This window comes from Microtus pennsylvanicus, chromosome 2, assembly GCF_037038515.1.
Source record: "Microtus pennsylvanicus isolate mMicPen1 chromosome 2, mMicPen1.hap1, whole genome shotgun sequence".
NCBI classification, from domain to species: Eukaryota; Metazoa; Chordata; class Mammalia; order Rodentia; family Cricetidae; genus Microtus; species Microtus pennsylvanicus.
Window position 1 is genome coordinate 11,089,164 of NC_134580.1, and position 27,254 is coordinate 11,116,417.

Genomic DNA, 27,254 nt, shown 5'->3' on the forward strand with positions numbered 1-27,254 from the left:
CTGCACAAAATAGCCAACTTCGGGAATTGTCTGTAGGGGATTTCCTTTTTTGTTTGTTTTCAATTCTGTGAAAATGTTTTCTTACTCTTTTCTGATGAGTCTGTGTAACAAGAACCAAATGAAAAAAAAAATACAAAAAATAATGCTACTTTTTGTCCTCCTCCTAGGTCCTTGTTCAGCCTCAGATCATTAAGACAGATTCCCTTGTTTTGACCACACTGAAAACAGATGGCAGCCCTGTTATGGCTGCAGTCCAGAATCCAGCCCTCACTGCCCTCACCACCCCCCTCCAGACGGCTGCCCTTCAAGTCCCAGTAAGAGTTGCATTCGCCTTCTTGCTTGTCAGAGTTTTTTAAACCTGCTAAGTAGACATTGGGAGCTTTTATAGAATATGTCAGATTGTAAATATCACTCCATTTTACAATATTTTAGTTTTGCTTTTTCCCTTGAAGAAATATTGCCAGAGTGTGTGTTATTAATCTTGGGAACTTGCAAGGGGGTAGAAAAGACCACCAGATGAACCCTGCAGCTGGGCCACAGCTCCACATAGAGCCATCATCTCCTAGGTACTATTGTTGCCATGGAGGTTTGACTTCTGCAGTCACCAGACAGGGAGAGGTGTCAAGACAAGGAAAGCTTCAGTTCTGGGATCCCAGCCACTTTGAGTAAAAGATGATGTAAGTTTTGGAAGCACTAGCTTTATTCATAAAAACCAAACTCTAGGGCTGGAGATGTATAGCCAGTTGATAGAATATTTGCTTAGCGTGCATGAGACTCTGGGTTCAAACCCCAGCAACACATAAACGTGTGTGGTGTCACATGACTGCACATGATTCCCCAGCACTGGGGAGGCAGAGGTTGGAGGATCAGAATTTCAATGTCATTCTCAACTACATGGCAACCTTGGGGCTAGCCTGAACTATGTGAGATTTTTATCTCAGAAGAAAAACTGAAGAACTGGAAACACCCAGTGTCCATTCCTGGAATAATAAAGAACTCACAATACACCCATAAAATGAAACTCTTGCCAACAATAAGAAAGGGGAGTATTGGTGCATAAGGCAATCTGGTTAATCCTCAGAATGATAACAAAAGAAGCCTGTCTCAGAAATCCACACTGGTGATTCCATTAGTAAGAAGCTCAAGAGAGGAAACATGGTTGTGGTGATTGTCACAGAAGGGCTATATAGGGCAGGACAAAGGGAACATTCATTCCCAGAGGATGAGAGGGGACATCCTAACGTGAAGGTTTTTGTCTTGACTTGGGTACTGCATGTTGTATTCATGTAAAACTTCATCAAACTTCTTAAAAATGGTATTTGTTATGTATAAATTATTTTTGTTTTGTTTATTTTATTTTTATATAGGATCTCTCAGTATAGACCTTAGGTTGGCCTCAAACTCAAAAATCTTCCTGCCTAAGCTTCTGAGGGCTGGAGTTAAAGGCGTTTGCCTCCTTGCCTAGTTGACTTTTTAGATAGAGTGTCACTGAGTAGCCCTGGATAGTTTGGAATCTGCGTCTCCTCCCAAGTGCTGGGATTAAAGGTGTGAGCAGTTAAGACCAGCTCAGTGAATTACTTTTAATTTTAATAAAGTAAAGCATGGTTTTGTCTCTTTACTGACCATTTGGATTTGAAGCCATTTATCGAAGAAAATTAGAGCAAAAATTAGTAAGCATGGGAACAGGGAAAAGTAGAAATGAGGGATAGGAGCTTCTGTGGTTGATCTGATTAGTTAAGAAAACAGCTCTGAATGGAAGTGTGAGTTTTACCCTTGTAATCTCTAATGGCCAAACAGTAGAAAGAATTATGGGAATTTACTTGTCATTGAGAAGAGAAGGAATGTGTCACGTACTTAGAGAAAGTGTTCTCTTGCTCCAGTTAATGTAGTTCAGTGAAGTTCATATGTGTCTATTCAGAGGTGGTTGACAGTTTGACAGCAAAACCATAGGTTTTTTTCTATCACCCCCTAGATCAGAACTCTGAACTGATTAAATCTGAACTGATCTTTGGGTCGTACAGCTTACTGACAGTGACTCTGAGGGCAAGAGAGGAGCCAAGGAACTCTTGATGAAGTCTTAAAGTTTTTAGGGACCTATTCTCACTAGCCCAGGAGGTATCAGACTATACAGAGCATTTCCAGCTGACACCCCATATGCAGGAGCACTCCCAGCTGATACCCCATATGCAGGAATAAGCGACTTTTTGTTATGAGGTTACTTTATTTAAACTAACAGGATAACTCTGCCCTTGTTCTAGACCCTGGTTGGCAGCAATGGGACCATTCTGACCACAATGCCTGTAATGATGGGACAAGAAAAAGTTCCTATTAAGCAAGTACCCGGGGGTGTAAAGCAGCTAGAGCCCCCCAAAGAAGGAGAGAGGCGGACAACACATAATATTATTGAAAAGCGCTATCGATCCTCTATCAACGACAAAATCATAGAGTTGAAGGACTTGGTCATGGGAACAGATGCCAAGGTAAGTGCCAAGAAGAAGGTAGATTGGTGCCTCAGTGTTGCCTCTGTCTTTGTCATGGGAGTTCAGGGAAGTTGCAGGCAAAAGCTGAATGGACACCAGAGTGAGTTAGAAAGGAAAAAAAGGAGTTTCAGAGTTAGGGTGAGTTTTGTCCCAGTTAGCCACATTTGAGCCAGCATTTGACACCCCCCGCTGTGCTCTCACTCACGAACTCTGGTTCTGCTCTCCTGACTCCAGCATGCACTGCTTTAGCTGTATTTCCTCTCTCTTCCTTCCCAGATGCACAAGTCTGGCGTTCTGAGGAAGGCCATTGATTACATCAAATATTTGCAGCAGGTCAATCACAAGCTGCGTCAGGAGAACATGGTGCTGAAATTGGCAAATCAGAAAAACAGTAAGTCTGCCTGTTGGGAAAGGCCTATCAAACCTCACAGTTGTTTGGAGAAGTCCTGTGATGGACATAACTGAGGACTCAGATGTGTATGAGGCCCCATCCATATGGGATTTTGTAGAAATGAATCGTTTTCTACGGGGGTTTTCTTTGCAGAGCTCCTGAAAGGCATTGACTTAGGCAGTCTGGTGGACAATGATGTGGACTTGAAGATTGATGACTTTAATCAGAATGTCCTTCTGATGTCTCCCCCGGCCTCTGACTCGGGGTCCCAGGCAGGCTTCTCCCCTTATTCCATTGACTCTGAGCCAGGAAGTCCTCTGCTGGATGATGCAAAGGTATGAGTACCCTCAAAATCACTCATTTTCCCTAAGGCAACAGTGGCCACAGAGAGGTGACTGGATCAGTGGAGAGGACCAGGAATTCTGTGATATTAGCTACATCTAAAGGGGCAAAAACTGACAAGTGCTGCGTGCGTGCCTATAATCCCAGCACAAGGGAGGCTAAGGCAGGAAGATCTTGAGACGGCAGCAAGACCATCTCAAAAACAAACAAACAAAAAATCCAAAAAGGAACAAGCTGCCTCTGGATGACACAGACACTCTGATTTAACAGGTCCTACAGAAAGCCCCGACAGAGAGGAATGAGTCCAGATCTTGAATGAGCAGCTGTCGGGCGGTGGGCTCTGGGAGTTGCTGGATGTGCTCCATTACTTCCTCTGCCCATAATGGGCCTAGCAAGACCACTTTCTGAGGCTGCTCTGCTAGTTTAGAGTGAGGCCGCCTCTGGCTGCTCTTCCCAGAACAACTATAATTTGCAATCTAACAGATAACATTACGCCAACCCAGGGCTCTTAAATGGTCCCTGAGCAACAAAAAGCCCATGGCAATTGAAGTTTTGTCGAATTAGTTAGAAAAGGCCCTAAGCTTAATGACTTTCTTGGGACCTTGGGAGACTGGATCCTGTACTGCATCTTGACATTGGCATTCTTAACTCCAAAAGCGTATAGTTTTGTTTGTTTGAAAGTTATCATGTTGTTCTAACTGGCCTAGAAGTTGCTATGAAACTAGGATAGCCTTGACCCCCATCTTCTTGTCCCTCTACCAAGTGCTGGGAATGTAGGCATTGCCAGTGCCTTCAGTGTAGGAGCTGCTAAGAAGCCATAGCAGGATTTCATGCATGCTAAATAAGCATTCTGTTTTTTCTTTCTCTCTTTCTTTCTTTCTTTCTTTCTTTCTTTCTTTCTTTCTTTCTTTCTTTCTTTCTTTTTCTTTCAAGATTTGATCTCACTGTGCAGTCCTAGCTGATTGCCTGGAACTCTCTCTGTTCTCTATGTAGGTCAGGCTCACCCAGCATTCTTGGAAACATTTTTGTAAATATGATTCCATTCGGCAAAAGTAGTCCATATAACATAAAATTTTGAGAGTGTGTGTTAGGACTAGGGAAAAATCTTGGCTCCAGTCCCCTTTCTCACCCCTTGTCAGTTCCCTAGGGCCTGTGCTTCCAGTTCTGTCTGCAAAATCAAAGAGACACAAAAAGCACATTCCAGTTTTTGTTTTTTCAAGACAGGGTTTCTCTGTAGCTTTGGAGTCTGTCCTAGAACTTGCTCTACAGACCAGGCTGGCCTCGAACTCAGAGAGATCTGCCTGCCTCTGCCTCCCAAGTGCTGAGATTAAAGGTGTATGCCACTACCACCTGGCCACACTCTAGTTTTAATAAGCAAACTCAACTTCAGCATTCTCTTCCTCTCTGTGTTTTCCCTTGCCACCAAGGTGAGACGAGCTGCTCAGCTCTGCCACACAGCTGTCCCTAGTGTGAGGAACTAAAACCTTTGAATCCATGAACAAAAGCAAACCTCCCCCTAAAAAAGTTACACTCTTTACTGTAAAGCATGGTTTCCATCATTATTGAGGTGTGGTGTGAACACAATGAAATAGTGCTAGGCATGCAACATTGAGCACCTGAGATACAGAACCTGTGTTAAAAACCCAGATAGAGCAGGCCAAATTTGTAGTTCTCTCTCCAGGACTCTTAGTTTGTTTTTTAGCCACGACATTGTTGCTCATGTACTCTACACAGTGGCAAAAATAACAAGAGACCCTGTCTCTAAAACAAATAACAAAGACCCTGTCCTCTCTGTAGTCAATGGGAATGCTCTTTGATGTAGTGGGGGAGCTATGGGCTGTGTTCCTGCCGCCTGGCTCCCGGCCGCCTGGCTAGCTTATGCCCCGAAATAACAACACACAAACTGTATTCATTTAAACACTGCTTGGCCCATTTCTATTAATGTGTGTAGCACCACGAGGTACGCTTACCAGGAAGGTTCTAGCCTACATCCATCCTGGGTCAGAGCTTCATCGCGTCTGCCCTCGAGAGTAGAGGCATGGCGTTTGAGCTCACTTCCTCTTCCTCCCAGCATTCTGTTCTGTTTACTCCACCTACCTAATTTTCTGTTCTATCAGGGCCAACGCAGTTTCTTTATTTAACCAATGACCTTCCTCTATCACCTTGATCTCCAGTCTTCAACCCCAGTATGCTCTCTGTTGTTGTAGAGATCCATTTTGTAAGAAAGTTGACCTGGCACTCAGGAGGCAGTGACAGGTAGGTCTGTGAGTTCAAGGCTCATCCTGGTCTATACAGAGAGTTCTGGGCCAGCCAGCAATATACATTGTGAGACCCTGTACTCCTTACTTTTGTTCTGTGGGATATACTCAGTCAGCAATAAAAAGATTCCAATGTTTGAGTAATAGTTTGAATTGTGGACTTCTTAGTTTCCTTCTGGCTTTTTTTCTCTCTGACTTAATGATTTTGAATTTAAAACCCACAGTCTGTTTCTTGGTGTATGGATAAAAATAGTGTTTTAGGTACTTTTCTCTTGATGTGACAAAACACCATGACCAAGGTGACTTATTGAAAGAGAGGGTTAGAGTCTATGATGGCAGAGCAGAGAAAGGCGTGGTGGCAGGAACAGCTGAGAGCTCACACCCCGATCTACAAGCAGAAGGCAGAGAGCACACTGGGTATGGTGTGAGCATTATGAAATCCCAAACCCACTCCAAGTGGTGACATACTTCTCCAGTAAGACTTTTCCTTGTACTCCTCCCTAAGCCACCAACTGGGAACCAGATATCAAATGTCTGTGACTTCTGGGGAGCCCCCACAAAGTGCTGCATGAACACAGATGGTAATCATGCTAACCCTGTGTTACTGTTTTCAAGGTCAAGGATGAACCAGACTCTCCTCCTGTGGCATTGGGCATGGTGGACCGATCTCGAATTCTGCTGTGTGTCCTCACCTTCTTGGGCCTCTCCTTTAACCCCTTGACTTCCTTGCTTCAGTGGGGAGGAGCCCACGATGCTGAGCAGCACCCATACTCAGGTTCTGGCCGCAGTGTACTGTCATTGGAGTCAGGTAGGTGGGTTCCCTGATACTGCCTGGGTTAGGCGGACTGCTGTGGCGAAAGGACCCTGTGTAAAACTGCATGGTGTATCCACCTAATCAAAATGGGGTTGGGCCTCCTACCCACTTGCTTCCATCAGGGGCTTGCCTAAGTTATGCATAATAAGTCAAGCTTTAGTTTAGCTGGGACAGGCAACTAAAGCAAATCCAGAACCTGCTTAGTTACTGTGGAGAGGGATTGGGAGAGTTGGGGGAAGTGCCTGTTTGAGGGACTATGTGGCATTATGTCAGGTGTGAGTTTGATGTCCTAATGTCCTTAAACTGAGGTTTGTGTGGCACTCAGTTCCATTGTGCCAGGGGATATAAAGATTTCTCTTTAGACTGTACAATTGTCTACTATTGCTTCTGAAAATGATGCAGAAGGCTCTTTGACCTCACACTTCTGGAGACTGTCAGGAGCCTTGGTGTTCACAAGGGGCCTGACTGGTATCTCAGTTGAGCTGCCCCTCTGTAGGTTCTGGGGGCTGGTTTGACTGGATGATGCCGACTCTCCTCCTGTGGCTGGTAAATGGTGTGATTGTCTTGAGCGTCTTTGTGAAGCTGTTGGTCCACGGGGAGCCAGTGATCCGCCCACACTCACGCTCCTCAGTCACCTTCTGGAGACACCGGAAGCAGGCGGACCTAGACCTTGCCAAAGTGAGTTCTGTCATCCACCTTTCTTCACCTTCCTCTATGCTGAAACAAGAACTCAGTGCATGTTGTTGTATGAAGTCCGGTGGCTGGTGCTGGGGAGACTTGTAACAGGCCCAAGCAGTGGTGGATGGTGCACCTGTGCATAAGTTATCTGTGGACACTAGATGAGCTTTGTCTGTGGTATGGCATACTGTGCTGTAAGGCTCGGTATAGGTGGTGCGGTCCTCACTAAGGACAGGCAAGCAAGCATGGCAGGACCTTTCAAGCTGATAGTGCCATCAGTAATGTATTAGTCACTTTCTTTTTGTAACCAAGTACCTAACAGAAGCAATTTAAGGGAGAAGTGTGTGTGAGCTCTCCCGGGAAAGGCTGGTGGTCACGGGGCAGGAGCTTGTGGTATGGTATCCTGACATCTCGGCAGATGAGGAAGCAGAGAGCTCATCAGTCATCAGGAACTATAAATGGAGATCACTTGCAAGATCTGCCACTAGCACCCCGCTTCTGTCAGCCAGGCCTTAGTCCTGAAGGTTCCACAACCTTCTAAAGCTGGGGACCAAGTGCTGGACCACATAAGCCTTTGGGGAGAGGGGAACATTCACATTTAACTCTTGACAAGTAGAGGATATATGTGTCAAAAGTGAAGGATCTATCAAAGAGAGATGGCAGTGAAGGCTGGAGGTGTAGTGGTCTGCCTTTGCCAAGTACTGACTTTGACTTGTAACTGAGTTCAGTTTTATTTGTGTGTGTGTGTGTGTGTGTGTGTGTGTGTGTGTGTGTGTGAGAGAGAGAGAGAGAGAGAGAGAGAGAGAGAGAGAGAGAGAGAGAGAGAGAGAGAAGGTATACAGGAATGCACACGAGTACAGGTGCCCACAGAGTCAGAATCCCTAGAGCTGGAGTTGTAGGTAGCTGTGAGCCTCCTGGCGTGGATGCTGGGAGCTAGACTCTGGTCCTCTGGAAGAGCATCAAGCACTCTTAACTGTGTGCAGTCTCTCCAGTTCACTGATGAATCAGGGCTCAGGGAAGATTTTTGAGCAGGAAAATTAGCTGATGGTTTTTATTTGGAATCAGTATAAGGAGAAGTTATGGGGAGGAGTCTGTGGCATCTTATGACCCTGAAGGAGTTAAACATGCACACTTTGGGAGTCATGTGACAGAGAACAGTCCTGAACAACAGTAAGCCAGTGTTTACTCTCCCTTTAACAGGCTGTCACACCTCAGTTGTAGTCCATTGGAGTCTGCCCACAGCCCTGGGTCCTAAAACACAGATGTGATGCTAGGGGTGTTCACAGGACTGTCATAGAGGCAGGTGTAAGGGTGTTTCATATGAACGGTACAGAAACAATTTAGGAGGTTCTTAGAATAGGTGCAATAAGAGATAAAAACCTGGAATTTAACACTTCAGAAAGGTAGACGTGAATAAGTATTTTGAGATGTAAAGTAAGTAATAACTGTGTTAACTCAAAGGTGGAAGAACCTGGAAGTCACTTAAGGGCTCTTTTGAGGTTATTTGGAAACACTCAGATGCCCTTGTATTTGAGCAATGACCAGGAGGCAGGCTGCAGGGCCGGAACAAGTCAGCTTCCCTGAATGGGAGGCTGCATTCTTGCTAGGGAAGGGTTTTTAGGGAGATCTGGACTGATTGAGACAAAGGAGCAAAACCAAAGATATCCTGGAAAACAGTGAGTTTTTTTAGGGAAAGAGCTTCTCATAGCCATTGATAACCTCTCTCAGTCACCAGAATCAGCAAGGTGCCATAGACTCCTTTGGGGACCCTCAGCTTGGCAGAGATCCCAAATTGAGGTAGTTTAGCAATTTAGCTATAAGTTGTCCTTAAAGCTGTGCTTCTTGGCCTTTTACAGGCCACAGAATCATAGGCTACAATTCCAGAGCTGTGATTGAGCAACTCTGAGGTGTGGGGCTCAACAAATTTCCAGAACCTAAGCATGTAATTTATCTAAAATCTAGTTTCTACCTTCTTTATAAAAGCTTCTGTGGCAGCCGGTCAGTGGTGGTGCACGCCTTTGGTCCCCTCACTCAGGAGGCAGAGGCAGGTGGATCTCTGTGTTCTAGACCAACCAGGTCTACAGAGTAGGTTCCAGGACAGCCAGAACTACACAAGAAACCCTGTCTCAAAAAAGAAAACAAAACAGTTGCTGTTTTGAAGTTGCTGGAAACTGCCAACATTTGCTCAAAGACAGAACACAGTCCTATTTCATTTAGTAAAAAGGTCAGGGAGTTCATCAGAATGTCTGTGGGGATTCTTTGTTGGGGGTGAGGCTAGAAGTGGCTTCTTTTTATATTTTTGTAGCTTCCCAAAATTTTTCAGTTTCTTTAATAGAAACTGTGTTTTATTCTGATAACAAACATGCTTTATTCTGATAACAAGGTTGGTAAAATAGAAGTGTCTGAAAACAAAAAGGCCACGGCCAAAACTAGTGACCATTATTACCACTTGCTGCTTTATAGGGCGATTTTGCGGCTGCTGCTGCCAATCTTCAAACCTGCTTATCAGTTTTGGGCCGGGCACTGCCTACCTCCCGCTTGGACTTGGCCTGCAGCCTCTCCTGGAATGTGATCCGGTACAGCCTGCAGAAGCTGCGCCTGGTACGCTGGATACTCAAAAAAGTCTTCCAGCGCTGGCGTGCTACCCCAGCCACTGCAGCTGGCTTTGAGGACGAAGCTAAGAGCAGTGCAAGAGATGCAGCCCTGGCCTATCACAGGCTGCACCAGCTGCATATCACAGGTAAGAACGGAATTGTTGCCTGGCCTGCTGCCTGGTTGCACACCTCTCTTCCTTAGTTTGCTTTGCCAGAGTTCCACCTTGATGGAAGCCACTTTTACTTGGCTGTACCAGCCATCAGCCTGTGTTACACAATGCTATAGCTATAGTTTACCATTTCTGTCTTTCTTTTTTAACTTCTTGATTTTATGTATATAGATGTGCACCATATGTGGGCAGTGCTTTGTGAGGCCAGAAGAGGGCATCAGATCCCCTGAAACTGGAGGTACATATGGTTGTGAGCTGCCATGTGGGTGCAGAGAATCCAACTCCAGTGCTCTTAACCACCTAGCCCCCTCTCTAGCCAATTTTTTGTTTACCATTTCTAAGACACATATCATTCACAGTGACACTTCTAGATTCTTCAGCCTGGCCAGGAGGCCCACACCTATAATCCCCACACTAGGGAGGCTCAGGAGTTCAAGATTATCTTTGCCCAACTTGTGCTCCCTGAGATGCTGTCTCTAAATAAATAAATAAATAGTCAGCGAGGTGACTCAATTGATAAAGGCACTTGCCACCAAGCATAACATCCTGAATTTAATCCTATTGATTCCCATGACAGGAGAAAACTAACTCCCTCAAGTTGTGCTCTGACTTATACACATGTGTCCACACACATGCACACATAAAATAAAAGCTTCAGGACAGCCATAATGGGTCCTTGGGCCTATACCAGGGGCACTTTGTCCTCTGATCTCGTAGTATAGGCCTTCTACCTACTAATCCAACGTGTGTGATGGCATCGTTCAGTTTATATTTTCCCTTCCTGTGACGCATATGGGAGGAGGGTGATGAAAATAAAGTCCATTTGGTTTTTATGTTGTGTTTTTATTTTCTCCCTTCAAATACTTGGAAATTCAGACCTTTGTCAACAGAATGTGGCCATGCCATTGGCACTGCCTTGGAAAATGTTGTACCACACACCTCTGAGTTCTTTCCAGTGGCCAGCAATCCTAACAACTGCATTGTCACAGAACCAGAGCCGTGTCCCTGTCAGTTTGAGAGGTAGACGAGCACATAGCTAGTAACTTGCTAAGCCTGCGTGCCATCTGATCCCGTGATCACAAGGGTTACTTTTTTCCCCTGGCACAGTGGTGAGTTACTGTGCTCGCCACTGTGGCAGAAATGGGAGGAGTCGTTTACTTTGATTCACTGTTTGGGGAGTAGGCAGAAGGGGTTTTCAGCCACAGGTGGAACACTGAGTCAGACTGGGTCTGGAGCTGTGCTTTAGCCCTCAAAGACCCCTCAGTAACCTCCCCAGACAGCACCACCAAGTGGGAACCAAGTGTTCAAATACGCTAGCCTGTAGATGACAGTTGACGAATAAAGCCCTAGGCTAGAGGGCCAAAGAGACTTGTGGTTTGGAGATTCTGTCAACACTAGTGTCTGTCTCTGCCTGCCCTAGGGAAGCTTCCCGCAGGATCCACCTGTTCAGATGTACACATGGCTCTGTGTGCTGTGAACCTCGCCGAGTGTGCCGAGGAAAAGATCCCACCAAGCACACTTATTGAGATCCATCTGACAGCCGCCATGGGGCTCAAGACCCGATGTGGAGGCAAGCTGGGCTTTTTGGCTGTGAGTATCTTGTGATTCCTGTATTAGTTTCTTTCCCCATCACTGTGGTAAAGCTACCTAAAGAAAGGATTTATTTTAGGAAGGGTGTGGTCCATGGTAGGGAGGAGGAATCAGGGATAAACCAGAGCAGGACCAGCCTACAACCCTCAAAGTTAACTCTATATCTCTGTATCTGCTAAGTAGGCCCCATGTTCAAAATTCCACCACTTCCAAAACAGTGCCACCAGCTGAGGACCAAGTATTCAGACAGTCTGTGGGCGATATTTCATTTTCAAGCTATAATGTTTCTGCTGAGCACCTTCCCAGCCTGGAGCTAAAAGGCAGTATGTGCTGCACCACTTCGGGGTTGGTTTTCACTTGCTCTTCCACGAATACTTAGAGCAATGAAGAAAACGCATCAAGATGTTCCCCTTGCTGGGGTTTTCAGGCATAAAGCCTTCTGGGGACATTCTGGTGCACTAAAGTAAAAGTTTCAGTTCGTAGGCGTAGTCCCCTGTATGTGGGATTCGTGTTTTCCATCTCTTGTCTCTTTAGTTCACCCAAAAACTATTGGGTGGCACCTTGTGTTGCTCTTGGTACCATAAACCCAGAAATAAAAGCCAGGAGCCCTCTGCAAAGAGCTCGGGTCAGATGCAAGGTGGGACTGAAGTTAGGAGGCACGGCCCACTTGCCTGGCAAGGTGCCAGCTTGGTGTTCCCAGCTGGTGGATTCCCAACCCCTGTTATCAGCTAGTCTGTGTAGCATCTGCTGACCTCAGCCTTTCTCTTGCTCTAGCAGAGACGGGTGCATTTTACTCAGCGCTTTACTTTGCATAGATAACTGAACGCATTAGATATGTGGAAAATGGAATTGTCTTATCTCAGCTTGTTGCCAGTCGGTAATGAGGTGATATGCTGAGAACAAACCAAGAACACGCTGTGTGGTAACACGATTCATTGCTTCAAGTGGACCATTGTAGTTTACAGGACGGAGAACTCACGGAAACTCTCCACTGTCTTTATGACCATAAATGAGACATCCTTTGGTTGATTTATTCAGCAAATCCTACCTAACTCCTGTTCTGGACCAGGTACTCCATGAGGGGATAGTACACAAAGCAAACGATCTGACAGCAGACCCACAAGGGTTCAGGCTTTCAGAAAAACACATGGGTCCATGCTGACACAGGGTCATCTTGTCACTCTGAAGGCCCACTTAGCTTCAGCTGTTGCTAATGCTAAACTACAGCTACCTTTAAAAAGAATTCAGCCTGTTTGAGAAGCACACATGTGGCAGCTGAGGATCAGGAAAACAGCTCCATTGTAATTGTCTCCAGAAGCTAGGGGCTGTGGCATACCTTGTTGAAGCAGGAAGATCACTTGTGCCTAGAAGTCCAGGGCTAGTCTGGGCAACACAGCAAACCTTATCTCAAGAAAGAAAGAAAACCACCCTGCCTGTAACTTCCTCTCAGTTGGCAGTTTAGTATATAGTTCCTTAGAAGCTCCTGCACATTAACATAGCATTATAATCCCCTGTGCGTAGTTGATTCTGCCTTAAACCTTGATTTACCTCTTGATTTTTTTTTTTTTTACTTAGAGGTCTTGGGCATCTTGTTCTGCAAAGGTAGTTAATCCTGCTGAGGGATGTTTGGAGTGCTTCCTCTCGTGTTTGCTGTTACAAACTGGTAGAGGGGGAGTATTTTTATATTGTCACCCATCTCTGGGCTTCCTCATACTAAATCCCTAGTGACATCTCTAGTGACAGTGCTTCTGATGTTGCCCAATTTGCATAATCAATAAGGGAGAAGAGTGATGGGTGGCTAGAATGACTACCCCTTTCTGTTTACTCCCTTCTGGAGCAGCTAGATTAAGAGATGCAGACGGTAATGTAAGCATTGCATTGTGGATCAGATGGAAAGAGATCCTAATAGGAGCCAAGAAATACTGAGTGTTACAGCTGGGTGAAAGAGTGTTTTGGCAGTTGGGAGCTAGGAAATGGCACAGGTCACAGTAAATGTAGCAGCTTATAGCCCTGCTCTAGGGAAAGGTTTCCCCAATGTAACAGCTCTGCTACAGCAGGAGAGAGCTTCCCCCATGAAGTAGTGGTTAAGTAGTTACCACTCAGCTCAGGAGTTCCTGAGTGTGTAGCAACTCTGTTCTGCTCAGCTCTCTCCACCCCCTACCCTCCCCCCCCCAATCTGTGGCTTCCCTGGCGAAAGTATTATGGTACTAGGGGAAGGCTCCCCCAGCGAATGTGTTATAATCTCACCCTGCTTGGCTCCAGCAACCGACAAAAGGTCTTCATCCAAACCTCATTCAAGATTTGTTGGGAGGGAAGAATTAAGGAGAGTGGTTGCCTCTGCCAGGCTGGAAGAAAAGCAGCTGGAAACTGATTCTTAGGGCTTCTTAGGGGCGGGGTTTTTCCAGGGAGAAGAGGGATTGGTAAGCTCAGAAATTGGTTAATTTAGCTGGTCAGGGGCAGAGATGGCTGATTTTAGAGCCACTGTGCTTCTTTCACTGGCCTTGTTGAACTTTTTGGCTCCAGTTTTGAGGCCAGGGCTTATTTCTTTCACTGACTGATTCTAGGGCCAAAGTGTGTTTCTTTGGCATTGGTTTCAGAGTCAGGGTGGATTTCTTTGGTTCTGGCTGGGTTCAGGGCTAAAGCATTTCTTTCACTGGCTCAGCTCTTTGAGCCAGGGTGTTTCTTTCACTGACTCTGATTTCAGGACCAGGGTGGGTTTCTTTGGCTGGCCCTTTTTCCCTACAGGTAGACACTTTGATTTTGGTAATTAGATTTAGTTAGCAAATGAGCCAGGCATTGGAAGCAAACAGAGGGCTCACCTCTGAAAATAGTTTAGACCAGAAGTTCCCAAACTTTCTGTCTGTGGCACTAACGTTTTTATGGTCAGTCAGTAATAGCAGTTTGGTTTTGTTTGTTCAGTGGTTAGTAGTTCCAATACCCTAAAAGTATTTATGTCTTAACAGCTTTGTGTAAAAAGAGCATATGTGCAATTGAAAGAAGAGATGATGTCTTTATTTTTTATATATTTTCGAGACAGATATTTAAAATTTATTTTTATGTGTCTGGGTGTTTTGTCTGCATATATGTCTATGCACCACGTTACATGCCTGTGAGCCACTGTGTGGGTCCTTGGAAAGAACATTCAATGCTCTTAGCTACTGAGTCATCTCCAGTCCCTTGCCTCAGTTCGTTCCTTCCTTCCTTCCTTCGTTCCTTCGTTCCTTCGTTCCTTCCGCCCTTCCGTCCTTCCTGCCCTTCCTTTCTTCTTTTCTTTTCTTTTCCTTTCTTTCTTTCTTTCTTTCTTTCTTTCTTTCTTTCTTTCCTTCCTTCCTTCCTTCTTTCATTTGTTCATTCCTTCTTTCTTTCTCTCTCTCCCTCTCTCCTTTTCTTTCTTTCCTTTCAATTCAGAGTCTTTATCTACCCCTGACCTTGAACTCAATACATAGATGAGGCTGAAGTCAAAGTCACAAAAATTTGACTGCCTCTGCCTCCTGGGTGCTGGGAATAAATGTGTGTGCCACCACACTCAGCTTGCCTTCACTTCTTAAGTATGGCTATTACAGACATGTTCCACCACATCTTAGAGTCAGACTCAACACCATTCCCTGTTCCCTGCTGATTTTCACATACTAATTGCTTTTTAGAACAAGATAAGACAAACAAAACCAATAGCTTCCTAAAACTCATCTTTGCAAAATATATGATGTCATTTAAAGGAAGGTAGTGTGGTCTGGCTTTTCCACCCTGATCTAGTATTTTACATAATGTCCACATGATATTGAATATTCATGTTTTCATCAAAAATTTTATATCTTACTTGGCTCCCCAACACTTGATGTGGCACTTAGGGTACTTGACACACAGTTTGTGAACTGTGATGGGGGAGTGGAGTTGGGCCTGGTCCAGGAGTACTGGAAAGCTCTCAAGATCTAAGCAATCCTGGGCTCCTGCTTGGCTTCTCACAGCAGGCAATTATCAGATGAGCTATAGAAGAGGCTTCTGTGCTGCAGCTCTGGAGAGGTCTCCTGTCTATAAAATTTACAGGGAAAGTGGTTTTTTAATTAGGAACAATATAATTGGGCTTATAAAGCTGAGAAAATTAAAAGAACAATAAAAATTATTTTCCCTTTTAGAAGCCAAGTTGTACTGTCTATCCTGGATTTATATTTCTTATTAGTTCAAACTACTAAACTCAGGTCTCCCCCAACCCTCCCATGGAGATTTGTTATTAGCTAGTACTTCTTTCTCTTGTTTATTTGGTTTTTGGTTTTTTGAGACAGGGTTTCTCTGAAACAGTCCCAGCTATACTGGAACTCGCTCTGTAGACCAGGCTGGCCTCAACTCACAGAGCTCTCTGCCTGCCTCTGCCTCCCAAAGTGCTGAGATTAAAGACCTGTGCCACAGCTGCCTGTAACTCCAGCTCAGGAGATTCCAACACCCTCTTCTGGCCTCTGTGGGCACTACACTCATGTGCACAAACACAAATAAAATCTTTAAAAATTCTTAATCTCCTGCCAGACATAGTGATACACGCCTTTAATCCCAGAACTAAGGAGGCAGGGGCAGATGGATCTCTAATGAATTCAATGCCAGCTAGAGCTACAAAGCGAGATTCTGTTAAAAAAAAAAAATTGTATCCTACAGCATGATTTCAATATTTGTTTTTTTTTAAGTTCAGCTTTAAAATTTATTTTTATTTAATAGTTTTCTAAACGATTTCTATAGATTCTTCTTGCCAACTGACCTGACAGACTCTTTGTGCTTCTCCCTGTTACACTTGGACCCCTAAGAACTTTTTTCATTTTCTTTTGGGACAGCTGCCTTACCTTGTTGACTAGCTCTTTGACCTGGAGAGTCAATTGTTGCTCAATTGTTGGAAGGTTCTGGGATGCAAGAGGCCCCAGAATTACACAGCCGCGCGCGCACACACACACACACACAGAGACTTTGTTGTCCCGCAGTGATAGTTATTAGTTCAGCTTCAGTGAGCACTTTGAAGGTCTCAGCAGGTCACAGAGTTCTGCTCTGTTTGCTCTCACAGTACCTTGTTGTCCAAGCTGGAAAGTAAGTAAGAGACTGTGTCACTGTCTGTCTGAATCTAAATAAAGTGCTCTCATGGTCCCATAAACTGCCATGAAAATGTCAGTCAGTGTCTGTAGAGCAGTTTAACCAGGCAGCTGTCCCCATGCTCCCCTTCGGAATCTCCCCATTACATCCTGGAGTGGCTGTGCTATTTCTGACTCTGGCATTCAAGTTTTTTGAAGCTGTTACATTAGCTGATTTCTGCTTAAAGTCTATTAAAGGTCAGAACCATCAGACTACCAGACCATGAGATGGATGCCCTCATTGTGCCTGAGCAGATAGGGGAGGTTCCCAGACCAGCAGCCCCTGAGCGAGCTCCATGTATGCTTCTTCCCATCCACCTCTGCTCAGCTCCCTGTTCAGATTGAGTCGTTTTATAGATCAGAAACCATGAGTTTTAGAGTAGAAATTTTATCACTCAGAAAATGACAGAGCTCAGTGTCAGGATTGGGGGAAAGTTTCTAAAAACAACAAACAGCCTTGTCCTTGAGTGTGCTTTACACTGGGTCCCGCAGAGTTTTCCCAGCTAGGGCACTGGTGGTTTGTATTCCCAGAAGATGCTTTCAACATCTATTTGAGACACAGTCACTCTGTAACCTCCTGACTGACCTGGAACTTACAGAGATCCTCCTGCCTCTGCGTCCCTAGTCCTAGGATTTAAGAAAGGTGTGCACCACCATACTAGGGTCAATGTCCCTTTCTTATGAAACTAGCCTAGATGTCTATCAACAGATACCGATAGGATAATGATAGCGTACACACACACACACACACACACACACACACACACACCTGTAATGGAGTTATTCAGCTATGAAGGAAAACTGAATCATGAAATTTGTAGGAAAATTGATATGGCGTTTATATTCAACAAAAATTATTCTATTAAGCAAAGTAGCATGGCTTCAGAGAGGTGAGTCCCACGTTCTTGTTCATCTCCTAGTGGGGAGGGGTGTGAAACTAGAAAAGAGACTGGGCAAGTAGTGTTCGCTAGAACGTACAGAAACAGGAGGCTACCACAAGTGGACAGGTGTTGGGGGGGTGGGCAAAAACTGAGGAGAATGAACATGTTCTGTTTGAAAATGCCTTAATGAAAGCTGATCCTTTGTATGTTAATTTGAGGCTGGAGAGGCAGCCCAGTGGCTAAGAGTACTTTTCTGTTCTTGCAAGTACTGGTTAAAGGCCAAGTCTCTGGTTTCCAGCACCCATACCTGGTCAGTCTCAGGAGTCTGGACACCTCTTCTGGTCTTAGGGATACACACGTGGGTGCACATACTTAGCACCCTTAGGTTTGCCTAGGGGAAAAGAAGCCCCTGTTTGGTTTTACCTCTCAGGTTGGGGCTCATGCAGCTAAGGCATAAGATTCTTTGTAGAGCGTTTTCAGAGTCACACACGGGCACACAAACATGAAATGGTCCTTGGCAAGGCTCCTTGCTGCCTGGCGTGGTACTGAAAGCTGCTCTGGGTGTGCACAGACTTTTCACATGCAGCTAAGAGCTGACGAACTAGTTGAGCAACACAGTTTACCTAGAAACACTCTAAAGGACATGCAGTTCAAATCACCTGAGAAGTCCTATGGTTGAGGGGCTGCTTGGCTAGGCACTCGCAGGGTCACAGATAAAGTTAGAGACTTCGGAGGCCCCTTCCTACGTGAGCATCTGTTGAAAACTAGCATGTGAATGAGAAGTAGACTCTGGAAGGTTCAGACAGGCTCAGCTGGACAGGATGTAGCAGGAACCCTGCTGCATGTACCTTGGCCCTGCTCCCTGGTGACAGGTTCCCCAGAACCAACTTTGCTGCTTTCTCGTTTCCATGAGGGGATCGTTTCCAGGGGTTCATGCAGAGCTTGTCATCTGTTGACCCCCTTTCCCCAGCATTCTTTCTGGTGACTGCACAGTAGCTGCCGCCAGCATTCTGCTACCTTGTGTCACTCCTAGTCCTTTTTTCCACAGAGCTACTTCCTTAACCGTGCCCAGAGTCTGTGTGGCCCAGAGCACAGCACTGTCCCTGACTCCCTGCGCTGGCTCTGCCACCCCTTGGGTCAGAAGTTTTTCATGGAGCGAAGCTGGTCAGTCAAGTCAGCAGCCAAGGAGAGTCTGTACTGCGCCCAGAGGAACCCAGGTGAGTGCTATCTCCACTGCTCAGAGCTGGGGACAAGGGAGACAAGAGACCCAGGTGTCTCCATCTTAATCAGTGTTCTTTCCTGTCTTTTTTTTTTTCCACAAATGATTGGGTCTCATAAACGTTAAGTAAGTTTCCTGAGGTCAAGCCTCCTCAGAGCCTGTCTGTAACTTAGTTCGGCTCACAGCTCTGCTGTGTGGGGCAGTCAACACCTGTGGTCACTATATAGTAGGGCCACACATGGTAAATTGTGATTAAGACTAGCTGTATTCTTAACCCCTGTCTGAACTCTCAGAAGATGGGAAAGGTGTGAGATTTGCTGTTCCCTGGCCTCGGGGCCTTCCGGTCCCATTGGGGAAACAGACAGACATATATGGAGCAGCCAGGGAACAATAGGCGGCAGGCAGTCATCAGGGCTCCGAATAGTGACAGGGACAGGGCTCCAGGCATCAGAAGGAGAGGCAGGCTTTCTGTCCCTGGCATGTGACAATGATTGGAGTTGACTGGCCCAGTCTTAGAGTGCAGAGGCTGGCAGGGTAGACTCACACAGGGAACGGTTGCCTCATGTTGTTCTTGGAGAGGCTGTGAGACAAGGAACCATACTCTGTGAGTACAGAATGGATGCCAAACAGGGGTTTTTTTTGGGGGGGGGACCTTTTTTTTAATAACTGTTATGCAGTATAAGGATTATGTTTGACACCAAAAGTCAAAGAATAAAAAAATGAAAGGAAAAGTAACCTCAAGTCTTCTGGCAGCCTTGTCACAGGGTAGAGCTCTATAGATCTGCACTCCCAGAACTAAGTTTTGTCACAGAGAAAATGTCCAGAAACATTCCCCCTCCTCTCAACCACATCAGGCTGGTGATGCTATGCAGGCCTACTGGTAAAGGGACTTGTCAGCCATTACAAGTTTGCAGTGCCCTTTATGAGTCAGCTTAGTCACAGCATAGCTAGCATGGGTTCTGCAGTAGAGAGAAGTGGGCTCTTTATAGTCAGGAGTGCTGCAGAGCCCCTGCCACCCTTTCCTTGGCTAGCAGTTGTCACAGAAACAAAAGGCCTCTGAGATGTGGTGTTCACCTTTTTAGTTTCTTACAAGTAAGACCCATTTAACCCTTCTTTCTGTTCAGCTGACCCCATTGCCCAGGTCCACCAGGCTTTCTGCAAAAACCTTCTGGAAAAAGCCGTGGAGTCCTTGGTGAAACCTCAGACTAAGAAGAAGGCAAGCGACCAGGAGGATGAGAGCTGGTAAAGTCCCCAGTCTCCTCGGGCAGCATTCCTAGACCAAAACTGTCAGCCAGGAAATGGAGCTCTGATTTAAACCCCACAATGTCCTTTTTCACCTTTTACATCCTTTTTCCAACGGGGGCGGTTGTCAGAGCAGGTTAGAAATTGGATGAATTCGCTTTGCTTTTGGGGACAGAGAGCAGTGAAGTGTTGAGAGAGACAGGCGTGAGATATGGAGAGCTCACCAGGCAGGCCCATCTGGCCCAGAGTACTTGGAGACCCAGCTCTGTGTGAGCATGCGGTCTTTAAATTCTTATATAGTTACTGAACATGGCCTTTCTTTCACAGATGAAGACCTGGTAATCAGAAAGGTATTAAAGTTACTCACACAAGGCCTGGGCCCTGAGGGAGGGGCAGTTCTACCTATGCAGTAGGACATTTCTGGAAGAGTGTGGCATTAGTATCTAGTCTGGAGGAAGAGGAGTCAAGGGTGTCCACTATAGAAGGATACAGGCCCTCAAAGTAGATGGTCCTGGTAGACAGAAGAATATCAGTGCTGCCTAGAGATGCTTGACAGAGGCTGGCATGCCAAGCATGTATATGGTATGCATGGGCAGAATTGGGTGATTCTGGGGTGGTGGGGAAAAGGAGCCACAAAATGCCATTCAGTCTTGGCACTGGATCTGTAACAGCCAAGCTTAGAGATGTAAGAATGTGTGTGTTATGTAAGACCGTACATAAGTATGGTCTTTCTGTATGTTATACACATGAGACCCTTTCTTTTCTTTTTAGTGAATTTTCCAGTGCCCTAGAATATTTGAAATTACTTCATTCTTTTGTGGATTCTGTGGGGTTTGTGACCCCACCGTTCTCCAGCAGTTCTGTGCTCAAGTCAGCCCTTGGTGAGTATCTGTGGGTTGCTCTGTCCAGCCCTCTGCCCTTCTGATGTGGACCCAGAGTAAGTGAGGAACATGTCCTGAAGCCTCCTCCCTGGTCCTTGGTTCTTATCTGTGTTCTCTAGGCTGCCCAGCCCAGTTATCCCTCATGGGCAGCATTCTTTGAGCGGAAAATAATGGAACAGTGAGTGGTGGAGTACCTCACTGGGGCCCTGGCCAGGTAGTTCATGTCAGGACCTTTTTCAGATGCACAGGACAGGAACAAGAGTGAGTACCTGGGGCTGCTGGGTTTTTACCCTAACCACAGAAGCCCCTGGAGCTGGGTCCTAATGCTTCTGGCTGTGAAGACTCTTGTCTGTGCATCTGTGCCACCCAGCTCCCCCACTGCCTCAGGTGCACACTCCCCTGCTGACTACAGAGCTGAGATTTCTCTCTCTAAACTGCCATCAGAATGACAACACATCAGCTGCCACTTCTCAGCTTCTAAAGCACCTGAGGGTAGGGGTTGCCAAGCTACCCTCTGCCCGCTCTTCCGAGGGAGAGAAGTGTGGACTCTGTTGACTTCTGAGTTGAGAAGAGTACGTGTTCTTGCTTTTTTTCTGTCACTGGCTGCCCCTCACTGGTCTTGTGAGATTTGTGGTAACAGAGTTTTACAATTGAGAACCTGGGGCTCATAGAAGGAAAACTGTAGCAATGTAAGCATAGAATGGATCTGCTGCTATACCTCTTTAAGACCAGTCCCTATTAGACCTTACCTTACATTTACACTTAAGAACAAGCTGAGCCAGGAATGGTGGTGCATGCCTGTAATTCCAGCCTTTGGGAGACAGAAGCAGATAAATCTCTGAGATTTTGAGGCTAGCCTGGTCTGCAGAGTGAGTTCCTCTGTTCAGATACCTTGCCTTGAACTAAACAGACAGAATAACAAGCTGGATGAGAATGGAGAGGTAGCTCAGCCCTTGCTGCTCTTCCAGAGGACCCTGGTTTGGTTCTCCTCACCAATATTAGCTTACAGCTACCTGTAACTTCAGCTCCCAGGAGACGCAGTGCCCGCTTCTGGATTCTGGGTACCTGTACTCATATGCATACACCCACATACACATCGTCTAAAAAGAGAATAGATGTTTAAAAGCAAACCAACAAAACATTAACACGTTATTGCACATCTGTAATCCCACACTGAGACACTGAAGCAGGAGGATCACCACAAATTGAAAGTTAGTTGCATGCTGAGATCCTGTTTCAAAAAAACAAAACCGGCCAGGCATGGTAGAACATACCTTTAAATCTTAATACTTGGGAGGCAGAGGCAGATATATCTCTATGTTTGAGGCTACTCTGTTCTTCAATGTGAGTTCCAAGCCAACTAGGGCTACATAGTGAGATGCTGTCATTAACTTTTTCAAAAATCTAGCATTTAGCAGGGCAGTGGCTGTGGATGCCTTTAATCTCCACACTTGGGAGGGAAAGGCAGAGGCAGTCAGATCTCTGAGTTTGAGACCAGCCTGGTGTACAGAGCAAGTTTCGGGACAGCCAGGACTACACAGAGAAACCCTGTCTCAAAAAATAAACAAGTAAAAATCTAACATTAAAAAACATTTTTGTTAAACTTCTGTTCAAACCAGTGTCCTAATGATAGAGTACCAAATACGAGATTAATGGGTTAATAGTATTAAACATTTTAAGGTTCTTGATACATACTGCCAGATCATGTAGGAGGCTAACCCAAAGATCTTTACCCATCACCACAAAATAAAGATGACTCGTGCTGAGTGAGGGTCAGGTCCTGTGACCAGAGTTCCTTAGACTTGGTTCCAGTGGGTACTAATGGGTGCTCCCTGCTGCTGTTCCCATGCAGGTCCAGATATCATCTGTAGGTGGTGGACATCTGCAATCACTATGGCCATCAGCTGGCTCCAGGGAGATGATGCTGCTGTGCGCTCTCATTTTACTGAAGTAGAACGAGTCCCCAAGGCCCTGGAAGTGACTGAGTGCGTGAGCTCCTTGATTGTTCATCTATTCCTCTCCAAGGGAATCTTATGTGAGGTAGCAGAAGGGAACAGGTCCGGACAGCCATGTTGATCTGGGGTCAGAACTGGACGACAGATGGGAGCTGGAGGAGGGGCAAAGGAACCACAGAGATGTGATCTGGGTCAGCAAAGGCCTCTTTCTGTGTTATGTATAGCTCTTCAGGAGCCCGATCAGCTATCACAATGATTAGGCTGCCTTTTCCCTTCTGCTCCATAACGCCATGTAATATAGAGGAAATGAAAACAGCATAGCCCCCTGCAAATTCAGAAACACCAATGTGGTATAGCTGTGGCCACTTCAAGGAAGTCCATCAACTTGTATGAACATTTCCAGTTTTCTTACAGCTGCTCTCTATTCCCCATCAGCCCTGTCAGGGGTGTGTGTGTGTGTGTGTGTGTGTGTGTGTGTGTGTACACGTCTACTCAAATGTGTGCTTCTCATAGCACACATAAAAAAGTCAGAGGACAGCTTACAGAAATGGCGTTTTCTCCTCCACGCTGTGGGTTCTGGGGACCAAAAGGCCATTGGGATTGATGGCAAGCACCTTTCCATGCTGAGCCATCTCTCCAGCCCCCAGCTTTTTTTTATTACTAAAGTACCTATAGCATGAGGCATAGCCAGATACTTTGACATTCTTTTTGACGCTTGTGTCTGAACCTTAGAGATGTCTAACAGTTAATGATAAGCGACCTATCTGCTGATAACCTGGCTGTTTGTGGTTAGATTTGGCTGCTTTATAATTTTATAAAATTATAAAATGCTATAAGGCAAAAAGTCCACCTGGGGTCCTGTCTTGAAAGCCAAAACACATTTCTTGTCAAGTAGAATTCTACCGAGAGCACAGAAGGGCTGAAAAGAGTAGGAGTAAGCAGTTCAAGCTGTCCCAGTTTCATTTAAGTGGCCCTATTTTTAAGTCTCCATCCAATAAATACCCAGTCCTGTACCTGCCCTGCAGTAGCTCTTCCACCTGAGTGTGTCTTACTTGACTCACCAGGAGTCTCCAAAGCTCAACAGGTAGGTTATCTGAAGTCACTTGGCCACTGAGCCACAGAACCTCAGCAGATAGCAAAGGTGCCTTGTAGGCATCCCTACCTTGTTCTCGGCTGTGGGCATCCCTACCTTGTTCTCGGCTGTGGGCATCCCTACCCTTGTTCTCGGCTCTTCTGCTGTTGAGAACTGATGAGTGGGAACCCTTGCTACCCAATGCCACCACGTCCATTCTCTCCTCAATCCAGAGACTTTAATAACAAATCTGGGTCTCTGGTCACCTCTAGCACCAAGTGAAGGAGTACTGGACAGGTAAAGGCTTGACTTGGTTCAAAACCAGTGTTTTCCATCTGATGCTAGCTACAGGATACCAATGTGACATTATTACAGTGACAACAGGTAGCACAGTGATAGAGGATGTGACAATCCCAATCTTAGGCTCATCCATCTGTTTGTTACCCAGCTAACGTGTTCTTCCCGCTCTCACCTTCTGGTTACTGCTCTAGGAGTCCCTTGGTGAAGGCTGTCTTCTATGCCTGTAGAGCCATGCATGCCTCACTCTCTGGGAAAGGAGATGGGCAACAGAATTCCTTCTGTCATTGTGAGAGGGCCAGTGGTCACCTGTGGAGCAGTCTCAATGTCAGTGGAGCTACTTCTGATCCTTCACTTAACCATGTGAGTGGGACCTTGAGTTTGTCTGTATGAACACTCCTGCCCCAAGTTATTGGGGCAAGCTATTGGGTTGTCTATGAGACACAGAAGCCAGAATAGTAGTTCCCTTCCCAGAATGGAGTCTACTGGGGCAGGCATATCTCCTGGTTCCTGGAGCAAATGTGTTTGTACCTTCCCCTCTCCTTGCCTCCCTTAATCCCAGATTTTTCTAGCTGGCAGCCTCCTGTTAGCCACAAATGAACTGGCCACAGCTCTACATTTGCTTCAGGTAGTGTGTGCTACTATCTCAGACTCTATAGTTCCCTAAGAACTGAGGCAGCATACAACCATGGTACCTCCATGGTCAGCTGCACAGCTCCGCGGGCTGCTGGGGTGCATTGTAGTTGCATTGCATGTTCCTGCAGTACCTGTGCAATGTTTCCACAGTGCATCCCAGAGGCCTGCCCTGGCTTCCCACTCTTCTGTGGCCAATGGGCTTATCACTGGAGAGGACCCTGATTTGAAGGTACTGCTAAAGGCTGAATCGTCCTGGGAGAGTGAGAAGGATAGAATGTCACAGCTGGGCCCCTAGGAAATGTGTGCTGTAACTCCAGAGAGGAGGGACAGGGACCTTTTTGGAAGATTAGAACTAGCTGCTCTCTGAGGTTTAGTCCCAAGTGGCTGGGCTGGATTTTCAAGGTAGTGGTTGTCAGCAGGTGTGGGTGCTTTATTGAAGTCAGGATAGCATGTGAACCTTACAAGGATAGGTTTTGTAGATCACATGCTAGATGGCAAGCCACTGTTGGGCTTCCCGTGGGTCTCCTCTGTGTATATCTTCATGAGGAAACCATTGTCACCCGTATTGAGGAACTAGAAAGGCTTGTAGTTGCCATCCTTGGAACTGTGGTTCCTAGGTAGCAGTTCAGGATTGGGCTTCCCGTGGGTCTCCTCTGTGTATATCTTCATGAGGAAACCATTGTCACCCGTATTGAGGAACTAGAAAGGCTTGTAGTTGCCATCCTTGGAACTGTGGTTCCTAGGTAGCAGTTCAGGATGGGAGAATGGGCCTAGAAGAGCGTGGTCAAAGAGCAAGATCCAGTCCAGGCTACTTTGCCACACACAAAGATGCTGTTCCACCATCTACAGCTTAGAAACGCCAGCTTTGGTAGGAGGAGTGTTTCTCATTTGCACTCCCCTGAGGCCCTCCGCAGCCATAAGATAATGGCCCAGGGTTAGGGCCTTGTGCAGGGATGGGGCAGTACAGGTCTGGGCTGCATGGTACCCCAAGTCCGATGCCTGCAGGAAAGGAGAAACAACCTAGGTGAGATGAAAGTGGCCTGCAGGGAATCCGTGTGATCCATTCAGGGTCTCTTGTCTTTCTGCTGCACATGGTACTATTGGGCTATTGGGAGCAAGTAGGCAGGAGTAGTAACCTTGTCAGCGGTTGCAGAGTACATCCAGCTCATGGCGTGCATGCAGAGTGCTGTTTCCTAAAATGCTCATACAGCTGTACTGCCATTCCCATTTTATAGATGAGGAAACTAAGGCTTAGGTTAAGTCAGCATGCCAGGGTCGTGTAGCTGCTACATGGGAAACCTGGGAGTTCAGGTCATTGACTCCAGCCTGACTACCAGTGTTCTGTTTTCATGATGTTCCACCTCCTTGTCCCCTTCTTCCTTCCCCTACCTTCTTCCTCTAGGCTTTACTGCTAGAGGAGGAAGCCTTGGTTCCTTTGGGTGACCTATCCTCCAGACTAGTCATGGGAGTTTCCCACAAGGTGCCCTGAGACCCATAGTACCTGTGCCCTGCCCCTTTTAGGGCTTTTATTTTCTTACCTGCAGAATGATGAGAGCAGACCACCTCTCTCCTGGGACAAGAATTAGCATTCTTCACAGCTGTTCTTTCAACTCCAGCCCCTGGGTTTTGCACCTGGGTTCAGGCCCTAGAGCTACTGAGTATTAAGCTGATGGAAGCAGGCTGTCTGGCAAGGTGCCAGGATCCTTGCATTAGGCATAGGCCAATCACCTGTCTCTTCTTTTTGATTTATTCCTTAGGTGGTCCAGCTGCTTACCTGTGACCTACTACTGTCTCTGAGGACAGCACTGTGGCAAAAGCAGGCCGGCACCAGCCAGGGCCTGGGTGAGACCTACCATGCATCAGGCACTGAGCTGGCTGGCTTCCAGCGAGACCTGGGCAGCCTGCGCAGACTGGCTCATAGCTTCCGCCCAGCATACCGCAAGGTGAGGCCTAGTAGGCTGGTGGGGTGTGCAGATTAGCATCTGTAGGTACTGAGCTCCAGGTCCCTTCATAGGCATATGTTGAGAAACTGGCTCTCTGAAGTCAGCCATATGACCTGTCAGGCACCTACTGGAACCAACGTTAAACTGGGTGCCATGTGTTCCTTTGAGTATTCCTGTGTGCTCAGCCCAGAGCTATGTGTCACCAGTCAGGCACGCAAGAGCGTTCAGTGGGCAGAGGAACAACTGAGGCGTTCCCAGTCCTGGCCACAGGGGAGCCTGACAGTCATAGCTAGTTGTCAGGGGCACCCTTATCCTAGAGCCTCATTCAAAGTGAAGTTCACCATGATCTACCGCTAAGTCACTTGGGAACTGCTTTCCCAGCAGCCCCAGCTCTGGCTGCCGATAAGCCTCTGAGGACAGCTGCACAACCGCACCTAGACGCAGGTCATTCCTTCTTTATGTTGCTCATTAGAATAATGTACTGGGCATTTTGTTTTTGTTTTAAGCAGAGTCAGTATATTGCCTAGGCTGGTTTTGAATTCCTGGGCTCAAGTAATCCTCCTGTCTCAGTCTGCCTCAGCACCTTATATATGGAATTACAAGCACCTACCTCCAAGCCTAGATTGTATTAAACATTTCAAGTTGGGGGCAAGGGGTTGGCTAGAACTTGCTATGTCAACAGGCTTACCTCAAACTTGCTGAAATA

General features: G+C 46.3%; 1 protein-coding gene across 1 annotated transcript in view; it reads left to right on the forward strand.

The window, feature by feature from the left end:
- Srebf2 (sterol regulatory element binding transcription factor 2) overlaps window positions 1-27,254 on the forward strand; it is a 57,897-nt gene that overhangs the window by 25,705 nt on the left and 4,938 nt on the right. Inside the window, exons 4-17 of the mRNA XM_075960106.1 lie at window positions 168-314; window positions 2,259-2,480; window positions 2,757-2,871; window positions 3,025-3,206; window positions 6,087-6,279; window positions 6,782-6,963; window positions 9,427-9,703; window positions 11,148-11,317; window positions 18,352-18,520; window positions 19,647-19,764; window positions 20,536-20,645; window positions 22,498-22,630; window positions 24,164-24,332; window positions 26,363-26,548. Of these exons, the coding sequence (XP_075816221.1) occupies window positions 168-314; window positions 2,259-2,480; window positions 2,757-2,871; window positions 3,025-3,206; window positions 6,087-6,279; window positions 6,782-6,963; window positions 9,427-9,703; window positions 11,148-11,317; window positions 18,352-18,520; window positions 19,647-19,764; window positions 20,536-20,645; window positions 22,498-22,630; window positions 24,164-24,332; window positions 26,363-26,548 (2,373 nt within the window). The remainder of the gene's footprint in view (window positions 1-167; window positions 315-2,258; window positions 2,481-2,756; window positions 2,872-3,024; window positions 3,207-6,086; window positions 6,280-6,781; window positions 6,964-9,426; window positions 9,704-11,147; window positions 11,318-18,351; window positions 18,521-19,646; window positions 19,765-20,535; window positions 20,646-22,497; window positions 22,631-24,163; window positions 24,333-26,362; window positions 26,549-27,254) is intronic.